We start from the raw sequence: 11643 nt of genomic DNA on the forward strand, positions 1-11643 counted from the left end.
GTAGAGTAGCTGCTTCTTCAGTTTTCTTTAGTCACAGATGTGTTGCACCTACGGGATGCCGTGATGTATAGTGCAAAGTTCAGAGTTCCAGTTTACTTCCTTCTTTGGCAACAATGCAGGAAATGATCAATTCATAGTCATAAACTTTGACCCTTATCCTTTGGCTGCAGAAAGCTGGTATCTCCTTCCAATTTGAAATGCTGAGATATCTTCTAAGCATCTCTCACAAGGCTCACATTCCAGAAGCAAACAGATAGAGTATTTATATTTGTAATTAATTTAAATGTATCATTATTAATTTGTGAGGCCTGATTTTGATGAAGGACTGCACAAAGATGACATTAAATCTCTACACATTAAGAAAACAGTCTGAGTTTGGAAGTGAATCTTTAAGTTATGTTCCCTTGAATTGATGCAGTTTTCTGGTGTAGGTCATATTATTGCCTTTTCATATTACTGCAGCTTTAAAACATCACAGATAGAAAATAGAAGAAGTACACAAGCCTGAGAGAAAGTTCACTATATCACTGTGGTATTATGGTCTGTCTCGACCACAAAAAGAAGATTATGGCTGTTTGTCAAACCTCAAGCAGCCGTAACACTCAGTTGTACAATTTTATAGTGATTTATTTACAAGATTTTAGTGTAAATATTATTTTAACACTGAAAATGAGTTATGAGCAACTTTTGGGTGAACTTTATGTCTAAAACAATAAACAAAAGTAATCTAAAGTACCAACCAAACTGAAATATTCAGAAATGTTGCTGGTTAACATGAGTGGAGGAAAAGGATGAAGAGTGTGTTACAGAGTCATCTTCTAAGTCTCCTCTGCTTAGATAAGCGGCCCATACTTGGTGTCCTTAGTCCACTAATCATGATTTACATATTGAAAACAATGCAACACCTAACAACAGCAGTTGTAGCACCACAACAATTAAACATGGCCCTAAATGTTTCTGAGAAAGGCACTAAAACTAGACATTACCCTTATTCTTTTTACAATTTATCTACAAGTTAAAAACTGTAACAAACTCAGTAAGAAACACTGATGGATTGATTGATCCAACATAAACATCAAAGCTCTGTAACTTCCAAATGCCACCATTTTGTACTGGAATACCTTTAAGAAATATGTTCATAATTCAGTGTTTATTCATTTTTTATGATATATTAGATTTGTAAATGAATAATTCAACCTGCACCAGTCATTATTTCTCTATATGTTTATCAAATAATACATGACAGACATTGTAATCAAGAACAACATTTTAATGCAGGTGAACAGTCACTGCTTTTGTTTCATGTAATATACTATTATATTTCTCTCTCTGATGAAAATCTTGCTCCACTACAACTAGCAAAAGGTTGATGTAGCATCTTCACTCTGATTTGGTTATTATTTGACATTTACTTTTCGAGATCCTGGGTTAAAATGTATTTGTCAACATTTTTTTTCTTCTTTTTTTTTCATTTTCACCATGTACAAGTGAGTATTATATTAGAAATTTAAAACACATTTAAATTCTAAGTTACAAATTATCATGTTTTGTAAAGAATGCAAAAACAAAACATCTTCCGAAGTATTTTAAACCAGATTTTAGTGCAAATATATCAGTACACTTGAAATAAGACAAAACTGACTTATATGTAAACTGTCAGCAAGACATATGTTTGTTTTAAATCAATGATTTGATAATATTGAGGAAAAAGTATTAACTTCATTGACAGATTAATTAGCTTAAAACAAGACATTTTTCGCACTTTAAAGGTGAAACAATCGACCAAATGAAACAGTAATTATTCAACCATATAAAGAATTTATTTACCTAAAACAATCTCCTTTATCTTACAGAAAAGTTACTTCTGAGTCAGTTTTCCCTTATTTCAATACCACTAAGATATTTGCACTTGATTTTGTGTTTTTGTAGTGAACTTACTTAATTATTCTTTACAGCAAGCAAGAAAAGCAAAGAGCCATGAAACACATACATGCTGGTCAATGTTTAGTTGATTAAGGGGTTGACTGAAATGAAAAAGCAGAAGTATGCAAATCAAGAGCAATAAAAAGATGCACAAATAGAGGAAACATCTGCCTCTTTCCTATTACATCTCATTTCAGTTCTGATTCAGTCTATGAGTTCAATAAATCAACATTAAGGCTGTAAATATGGCAGAGAAGCAGCCCCAATCACAAGGTAAGTTAATTTGATTCTGCATGAATTAAAAATATATTCTCTAACATTTTAACTCAGTCTGCATCTTTCCAAATGCCAGGGGTTTTCAGACCTTTTGTCAAAAGAGTCAAAAGTAATCACAGGTCAAAGAAATTATTTTTGAAAATGTAACATTCCCCACAATTATGTAGAGAACATATTTAACTCTGTGGTGGCATCATCCATCTCCTATGGTGTAGATATGTTTATTTCCAGCTAAAAGGCAGCAGTTATGTTCATCAGGAAGAATAGCTCTGTCTGAACATGGCCTCCTTACTCAGTTTAAATGACAAACAGAAGAACTTTTGTTAAAATAAATCTGTTATTGAGCGAGAGAGCAGTTGTTAAACTTTCTGAGCATCACAGCTCCCAACAAACTCCGACATATGTCACATATTGTACTTTTTTTTAATGCCAATGCTCAGTTTCACATTTATTTTTATCTGAACAAAATATGTTTAATACCTGTATGGTTTTATTCTATGGATTACGTTTTTGCTAATTGTAGAGTCTGTTATTCCTACTTTTTCTGGTTATCATGACGTGCTGCCATAATTGTCCCATTGTGGCACAAAAGATTGATTTAATGTACCAGTTAAGCGATATACAATATTTTTTTTATCAAACAAAAAAGCTTTTCTTTTGTTAAAAATGTTGATTTTGGTCAAGAAATGGCTCAGAAATCCCTCATCCACAACCAGAATATTGTTATATTCAAGTTCAACTTCAATTTAATTTCTTGAACATTTTTGCAAAATGTTTTTCACCTTGAAATAAATTGATTAGCATATTAGAAATAATATTGATTAGTTAGTGCTTTAGTTGTGCTGAGTATTTTTAATGTGTTGCTTTTTAGAACAGCACATGACCCAGTTCTGCATTTCATGTTTCTGATAGGGGAAACTATGCCAGATAGTTCCTAATTTGTGTTGCAACATATATTATTTGGTTTATAATTCAGTTCAAACGTCTGTTTTATTTCTTTGAATGTAGCTGTCTGGGAGAGAGCATGAAACTATAGTGCCTTGCAAAAGTATTCACACCTCCTGAACTTCAACTTCAATGCATTTAATCTGGATTTTATTTGATAAAAATGCACCAAACAACTTAGAAGTGGAATTTGCAACACAACAATACTGACAAGTGAAAAACATTTTGCAAAAGGTGAAAAACATTTTGCAAAAATGTTCAAGAAATTAAATTGAAGTTGAACTTGAATATACCAATATTCTGGTTGTGGATGAGGGATTTCTGAGCCATTTATTGACCAAAATCAACATTTTAACAAAAGAAATATAATATAACATATATTGGTTCAGATTAGCTAATAATTTAAAGATGATGGTCTTACATCTGAAGATTCTAACTTTTATATGTTATAAATGTCATATTTATCTTATTTTTAAAAGTTGTTTATATTGAAACTGAGTAGAAAGCAAAATTTAACTCTAAAATATTTTTTTTTTCTTAAGCAATTTTCATTTTTTTAGTTACAGCAATTCATGAGAGCACTTCAAATGAGCTGAACCAGCTGAAATCATCCCAACAGGTTCTGCTGGAGGAGAATCAGAACCTGACAAACCTCAACAACAAAACTCAGTTCAGATAATAAAAATCTAACGATTCAGTTTGACAACCTGACTATGGCTTCTCATGCCTTAGAAAACAACATCACCATGCTGACAACAGAAAAATCCAACCTGACTTCTCTTAATGAGGAGCTGAAGGAACAAAAGAAAAACCTCACAGAAAAAAATAAAAAACATGGAGGACCTGGGATGGTCTCAATGTCAGTCGAGCTCAATGGAGCATTGATGAATACTGTCCTAAAACAAAAGCTGGTATGTTCATATTTTAAACAGTTTGTGCTTGCTACTTTATGTTTAAAAAATAATACGGTAATGATTTTATGTAAACATATTTATTAATGGGATATTTTTATTTAAGTGAGAATTTGCAATAATTGCCAGAAAGGCTGGAATCACAAACTTTCCAGCTGTTATGCTTTTAACGATGGTCCAAACATCTGAACACCTGACCTGGGAAGATGCAAGAAAACAATGCAAACAGATGATTTCAGATCTGACTGTTGTTTCTAACCAGACAGAAAAGGTAATGGAAGAACAATTTTAATGGATTATAAATGTACACTGACTGATAAAATTGTAGAATCAATCATTTTGAGTGTTTAGTCAGTTTTCAGTCAACATATAAACAGGATTCTCTGTTCTAATTCCTCAGGATTTTGTCCAAACACAAAGTCCTGCTATTTCACACATTAATGGATACTGGATTGGTCTCAGAGCTGTAGGAGGGAAATGGAAATGGACTGATGGAAGTGATCTGACCAATCAGTGAGACACACATTGTTTCTTAAGCTTTGTATAAAACAAATCCTTGAGCCTTGATTTAATTGATGTTTTTCCTTAGAGCCTGGATGCAACAGCCTGCAACTGATGGTCAATGTGTAACTTCTCGCCAGGACCGAGAATGGAGATCTGTGAGCTGTACTGATAGAAACTCCCGGATCTGTGAGAAGAAGGCTTTATCTGTTTAAACATGAAATGTTGAGGTTTTTGACAAGCTGTTTGGAAAACCTTATTTCAGAATTATGCAATTTTCTGGTGAAATTTTTTCACAAGTTCATTTTAAAAGGCTTTACAAGTTTCACATGTTTTTCTGACAATTTATACATTTAAAGTTTATCAACAGATTCACAAATCAGACAAAATGATATGTATGGTTTCTGAAGTTTTTACTGATGGTTTTTGAAAGAACTTTGCATGGCTTCAGCATGATTTTAGGATTCCCACTGCCTGTGAATCTTTTTTCAGTAGTTAACATAATTAATTATGTGTATATAACTATTACAGAAGTTATTTTGTGCAATCTATTACACACAATAACACAATTGTTGTTTTTAAAGATGAGAATAAAAAAATGTCTGCCATTTTTCTTTCTGACATGTTTTCCTATTATACAGCTTGTCTGTTAGGTTCATCTCCAGGATTAGAGGACTAATGTCTCAACCAGATCTAGAGAAACTCATCCATGCGTTTAACTTTAGTCGCATTGATTATTGCAACAGCGTCTTCACAGGTCTGTCCAACAAATCAATCAAACAGCTGCAGATGATCCAGAAGCTGCTGCTTGTGTTCTCACTAGAACCAGGAAGATAGAGACATAACACCAGTTTCAAAGTCCCTCCACTGGCTCCCTGTAGCTCAGAGAATAAACTTTAAAATTCTGCTGTTACTTTATGAATCACTGATCAACTTGGCGCCACAATACATTAAAAATCTGCTGTTGTTGTAGCAACCTTTCAGAGCTCTCAGGTTGTCTGGTTCTGGTTCTGTTCTGCATTTCCAGAACCAGAACCAAAAGAGGAGAAGCAGCTTTCAGCATCTACGCAAAAAAAAAAAAAAAAAAAAAAAAAAAAAAAAAAAAAATGGGAACAAACTTCCAGAAAATTGTAAAACAACAGAAAACCCTGACTTCCTTTAAATCTCAACTAAAAACAAACTTGTTTAGATGTTATTTGAAATGTAATATGTAAACAATGTATAGTTTATTCCATGATGCATGACTTTGTGTTTTTGATGTAAAGCACTTTGAAATGCCTTGCTGCTGAAATGTGCTATACAAATAAAATTTGATTTGATTTTTTGATTTAAGAAACACTGATGGATTGATTGATCCAACATAAACGTCAAAGCTCTGTAACTTCCAAATGCCACCATTTTGAACTGGAATACCTTTCATAGATATGTTCATAATTCAGTGTTCCTTCATTTTTTCATGATAGATTTGTAAGTGAATAATTCACCCTGCATCTGTCATTATTTCTCTATATGTTTATCAAATAATACATGACAGACATTGTCATCAAGAAAAAACATATTAATGCAGGTGAACAGTCACTGCTTTTGCTTCTTGTAATGTCATTATATTTCCCTCTCTGTTTGTATTAAGTCAATGATTTGTTAATATTGAGGAAAAGTATTAGCTCCACTGGCAGATTAATTAGCTTATAATAATACATTTTCTCCACATTAAAGGTGAAATAATCGTCCAGAACAAACAGGAATTTTTCAGCCATATAAAGAATTTATTTACCGAAAACAATCTCCTTTATCTTACAGAAAAGTTACTTCTGAGTCAGTTTTGCCTTATTTGAAAAGCACTAAGAGATTTGCAATGTTTGAATTTGTGTTTTTGTAGTGCACTTACATAATTATTTTTTATAACAAATTAGAAAAGCAAAGAGACACTAAAGCACATAAATGCTGGTCAAAGTTGATTTGATTTAGGCTTTGACCCTAATGAAAAAGCAGAAGTATGCAAATCAAGAGCAAAAAAAGGAAGCAACAACAGAGGAAACATCTACCTCTTCCTATTACATCTCATTTGAGTTTTGATTCAGTCTACGAGTTAAATCAAGATCAACATTAAAGCTGTAAATATGGCAGAGGAGGACGTGAGCTATGCTTCACTGAACATCAAAAGTAAGAAGCAGCCCCAATCACAAGGTAATTCTCAAATTAAATTATAACATTTTAACTCAGTCTGCATCTTTCTAAATGCCAGGGGTTTTCAGACCTTTTGTCACAGAGTCAAAAGTAATCACAGGTCAAGGAAATTATTTTTGAAAATGTAACATTCCCCACAATTATGTAGAGAACATATTTAACTCTGTGGTGGCATCATCCATCTCATATGGTGTAGATATGTTTATTTCCAGCTAAAAGGCAGCAGTTATGTTCATCAGGAAGAATAGCTCTGTCTGAACATGGCCTCCTTACTCATTTTAAATGACAAACAGAAGAACTTTTGTTATAATAAATCTGTTACTGAGCGAGAGAGCAGTTGTTAAACTTTCTGAGCATCACAGCTCCCAACAAACTCTGATCTGTGCACACAGTCACATATTGAACTTCATTTCATGCCAAAGTTCAGTTGCACATTTATTTTTTATCTGAACAAGATATGTTTACTACCTGTATGGTTTTCTTCTATGGTTTAAGTTTTCGCTAACTGCAGAGTCTGTTATTCCTATATATTCTGTTTATCATGACCTGCTGCTGGTGTTTATGATGACCTATTGCTGAATTTTTACATTGTGGCAAAAAAGGCTAGTTCTAATGTATCTATTTCATTCCTTCTTTCCAGTTATGCAGGAAATTAAATATATAATATTATTTTTATCAAACAATAAAGCTTTTCTTTTCAAGATGTTAATCTTGGTCAATAAATGGCTCAGATATCCCTGATCCACAAACTGAAAATTATTAATATATTCATGTTCAACCTTAATTTGAATTTCTTGAACATTTATTGAAAATCAACTTGAAATAAATTGATTGGCATTAGAAATTATATTGGTTAGTTAGTTGTGCTAACATTAGTGTTTGACATTTAGAAAAATTGTCAAAAATGTTTAGTCAAATATTTAGGTTTCACTAAATGTTTTTTTAAATCACTGGTCTTTCAGGCAAAAATGAGAATGAGACGATATATGATGAAGTTAAGGTGAATGAAGAGGGTAAGTATGAAATAGTAAAGATTTTTAAGTTTAACTATAAGAATCCTTATAAAGTTCTTGAAGACCAATATAAAATGTCCAACCTTTTCAGCTAAAGCAGTGGATGATACTGAAGTGGAGAACCAGAGTGAACGTTTTCAGCAAACTCTTGACAAAAAGGGTAAGTTTACAAAAAAGAAAGATGTATTCTCTTAAAGTTCTCATTATTTGCCCCAATTCTAAGGACAAATTAGTTTCACGTGGAAACATGTCAAATGCTGGTTAGCTAAATTTTCATTCTTTTTTGATGTTTCCCTTTTTTGAAGATAAATGAGAGAAAAAATTGTTCTCCTTTTACACTGACGTTAAGAGATTTCTATGAAATTTAAAAAAAAATCTTAATGAAAATTATTAAATGTTTTTATTGCTGTTTTCCATTGGAAATTTTAAAACAATCATGATCCAACACTATGGTATTTGCGTTGTTTATTCAAATCCATATCAGTCATTGTTTTCTTGGACAAAACACTTCATCAGCTTTACCTGCAGATTTCATGGCAGCCTTGTTCCTGTCATTTAGCTCCAGGGCAGCTGTGGCATAATGGTGAATGTATTGCCCTGCATTGGAGTTCTCTTGACTGGATAAAGTGCCATTGCAATTATAGGCTATTTATTAGTATTAGAGAGTGGAGTTTTTCTTTTTGTAATAAAGTAGAAATATTTATCTACAGCTGCAGACATAAAGGATAATAGAGGCTTCTGTCTGTTTAAATTTTAAATTTCATCTTTGTTATTTTAATCTCTGTAGAACTTCTGCCAGACAAGGCAGCAGAAAGATGTCGCCGCTATCAGCAGCTGTGTTGCTGCTTTGGGACTCTGTGTGTCATTTTGGTGCTGAGTGTCATTGGAGTCTGTGTTTATTGTGAGTATACAAAACTAAAAGGCCATGAATGTGATTTCTGTACATTTGATATGATCTTTCTTATAACTTTGTTAGTTTATAAAACAGTTCAATCTTCAACAAAAAACTGTAATAGTGCTGGATCTTCTATTTCAGCTGGCAGGATTATTGGTTCAGATTAGCTAATAATTTAAAGATGACGGTCTTACATCTGAAGATTCTAACCTTTATATGATATATATGTCATATTTATCTTTTTTTTAAAGTTGTTTTTATTGAAACTGAGTAGAAAGCAAAATTCAACTCTAAAATATTTTTTTTCATAATTCGATTTTCATTTTTTTAGTTACAACAGTTTCTGAGAGCACTTCAAATGAGCTGAACCAGCTGATATCAACCCAAAAGGAAAAAATCCAAAACCTGACTGACCTCAACAACAAACTCAGTTCAGACAAATCCAACCTGACTTCGGTTTCCATGGCCTTAAAAAACAACATCACCACACTGACAGCAGAGAATCACAACCTGACTTCTCTTAATGAGGAGCTGAAGGAACAAAAGAAAAACCTGACAGAAATAATAAAAAACATGGAGGAAACCTGGGATGGTCTCAATGTCAGTCGAGCTCAATGGAGCATTGATGAATACTGTCCTAAAACAAATGCTGGTATGTTCATATTTTAAACAGTTTGTCCTGAACTACATTATCATGTTTAAAAAAATAATAATAATGATGATATTCTGTAAACATATTTATTGATGGAATATTTTTATTTAAGGGAGAAGTTGCAATAATTGCCAGAAAGGCTGGACTTACAAACTTTCCAGCTGTTATGCTTTTAGCGATGGTCCACCGCCTGAACAACTGACCTGGGAAGATGCACAAAAACACTGCAAACAGATGATTTCAGATCTGACTGTTGTTTCTAACCAGGAAGAAAAGGTAATGGAAGAACAATTTTAATGGATTATAAATGTACACTGACTGATGAAATTGTAGAATCAATCATTTTGAGTGTTTAGTCAGTTTTCAGTCAACATATTAACATAGTTTTGTGTTCTAATTCCTCAGGATTATGTCCAAACACAAAGTCCTGCTATTTCAGGCATTAATGGATACTGGATTGGTCTCAGAGCTGTAGGAGGGAAATGGAAATGGACTGATGGAAGTGATCTGACCAATCAGTGAGACACACATTGTTTCTTAAGCTTTGTATAAAACAAATCCTTGAGCCTTGATTTAATTGATGTTTTTCCTTAGAGCCTGGATGCAACAACCTGCAGCTGATGGTCAATGTGTAACTTCTCGCCAGGACCGACAATGGAAATCTGTGAACTGTACTGATAGAAACTCCCGGATCTGTGAGAAGAAGGCTTTATCTGTTTAAACATGAAATGTTGAGGTTTTTTGACAAGCTGTTTGAAAAACCTTATTTCAGAATTATGCAATTTTCTGGTTGATTTTTTTTTACAAGCTCATTTTAAAAGGCTTTACAAGTTTCACATGTTTTTCTGACAATTTGTCTGAAAGTTGTAAATTTAAAGTTTATCAACAGAATCAAAAGCCAGACAAAATGATTTTTATGGTTTCTGAAGTTTTTACTGATGGTTTTTGAAATAACTTTGCATGGCTTCAGCATGATTTTATATTCCCACTGCCTGTGAATATTTTTTCAATAGTTAACGTGATTAGTGTATATATCTATTACTGAACTTATTTTGTGCAATCTATTACACACAATAACCCAACTCTTACTTTTTAGATGAGAATAAAAAAATGTCTGTCATTTCTGTTTCTGCCATTTTTTCCTATTATGTAGATGTTAGGTTAATCTACATAAGCATTTTCAAATAGGAAAAGAAGAGAGAGAGACAAATGAGTTTTAGATTTACTTACACGAGGAAGTAAATCTAAATCTTCCTTATTCAGTTTTATATTTAAATTTTTTTTAAAACAGCACAAGTAGTTTTACGTTTCTTTCCCTTTCTCCTCCTTTCAAGGAGAAAGAACAGGAACTTGCTTCAGTTACAATTTCTGAAGCAAGCTCTGCATCACCCTCTCTTTTTATTTCCTTAGAGCAGTCCCAGTTACATATCATATCTTGAATTAATCATGTAGAGAAGCTGCTTTTTCAGTTTTCTTTAGTCACAGATGTGTTGCACCTACTGGATGCCGTGATGTATAGTGCAAAGTTCAGAGTTCCAGTTTACTTCCTTCTTTGGCAACAATGCAGGAAATGATCAATTCATAGTCATAAACTTTGACCCTCATCGTTTGGCTGCAGAAAGCTGGTATCTCCACCCAATTTGAAATGTTCAGATATCTTCTAAGCATCTCTCACAAGGCTCACATTCCAGAAGCAAACAGATAGAGTATTTATATTTGTAATTAATTTAAATGTATCATTATTAATTTGTGAGGCCTGATTTTGATGAAGGACTGCACAAAGATGACATTAAATCTCTACACATTAAAGCAAACAATCTGAGTTTGGAAGTGAATCTTTAAGTTATCATGTTCCCTTGAATTGATGCAGTTTTCTGGTGTAGGTCATATTATTGCCTTTTCATATTACTGCAGCTTTAAAACATCACAGATAGAAAATAGAAGAAGTACACAAGCCTGAGAGAAAGTTCACTATATCACTGTTGTATTATGGTCTGTCTCGACCACAAAAAGAATATTATGGCTGTTTGTCAAACCTGAAGCAGCCAAACAAGATTTTAGTGTAAATATTATTTTAACACTGAAAATGAGTTATGTGCAACTTTTGGGTGAACTTTATGTCTAAAACTATCAACAAAAGTAATCTAAAGTACCAACCAAACTGAAATATTCAGAAGTGTTGCTGGTTCAGATGAGTGGAGGAAAAGGATGAAGATTGTGTTGCAGAGTCATCTTCTACGTCTCCTCTGCTTAGATAAGCGGCCCATACTTGGTGTCCTTAGTCCACTAATCATGATTTACATATTCAAAACAATGCAGCACCTAACAACAGCAGTTGTA

The 11643-nt window shown here is 33.0% G+C and overlaps 1 protein-coding gene and 1 pseudogene across 2 annotated transcripts; both read left to right on the forward strand.

The window, feature by feature from the left end:
* Positions 1-2168: 2168 nt before the first annotated feature.
* LOC129370841 (macrophage mannose receptor 1-like) lies at positions 2169-5037 on the forward strand (annotated as a pseudogene).
* A 1607-nt stretch (positions 5038-6644) lies between these two features.
* Positions 6645-10349, forward strand: LOC129370918 (C-type lectin domain family 12 member B-like). 2 transcript variants are annotated; one of them, XM_055047201.1, is made up of 8 exons: positions 6645-6743; positions 7706-7756; positions 7848-7916; positions 8544-8657; positions 8983-9303; positions 9416-9579; positions 9709-9821; positions 9898-10349. In XM_055047201.1, exons 1-8 carry the CDS (start codon positions 6677-6679, stop codon positions 10022-10024), a joined length of 1026 nt encoding a protein of 341 aa, XP_054903176.1. In that variant the 5' UTR covers positions 6645-6676; the 3' UTR covers positions 10025-10349. The 2 variants fall into 2 exon arrangements, with proteins under 2 accessions (XP_054903176.1, XP_054903178.1); XM_055047203.1 differs by lacking the exons at positions 6645-6743; positions 7706-7756; positions 7848-7916 and adding an exon at positions 7939-8016.
* The last annotated feature ends 1294 nt before the right edge of the window (positions 10350-11643 follow it).

Source organism: Poeciliopsis prolifica, unplaced genomic scaffold (genome assembly GCF_027474105.1).
Source record: "Poeciliopsis prolifica strain line A6 unplaced genomic scaffold, Auburn_PproV2 SCAFFOLD025, whole genome shotgun sequence".
Lineage (NCBI taxonomy): Eukaryota > Metazoa > Chordata > Actinopteri > Cyprinodontiformes > Poeciliidae > Poeciliopsis > Poeciliopsis prolifica.

What these genes read in the sequence shown, in the direction of transcription:
- LOC129370918 (XM_055047201.1), top strand. Translation starts at nt 6,677, where the DNA reads ATGGCAGAGGAGGACGTGAGCTATGCTTCACTGAACATCAAAAGTAAG. An exon ending in GCAAACTCTTGACAAAAAGG is followed by an intron (nt 7,917 to 8,543) that starts GTAAGTTTACAA and finishes TAATCTCTGTAG; the next exon opens with AACTTCTGCCAGACAAGGCA. An exon ending in CTGTCCTAAAACAAATGCTG is followed by an intron (nt 9,304 to 9,415) that starts GTATGTTCATAT and finishes TTTTTATTTAAG; the next exon opens with GGAGAAGTTGCAATAATTGC.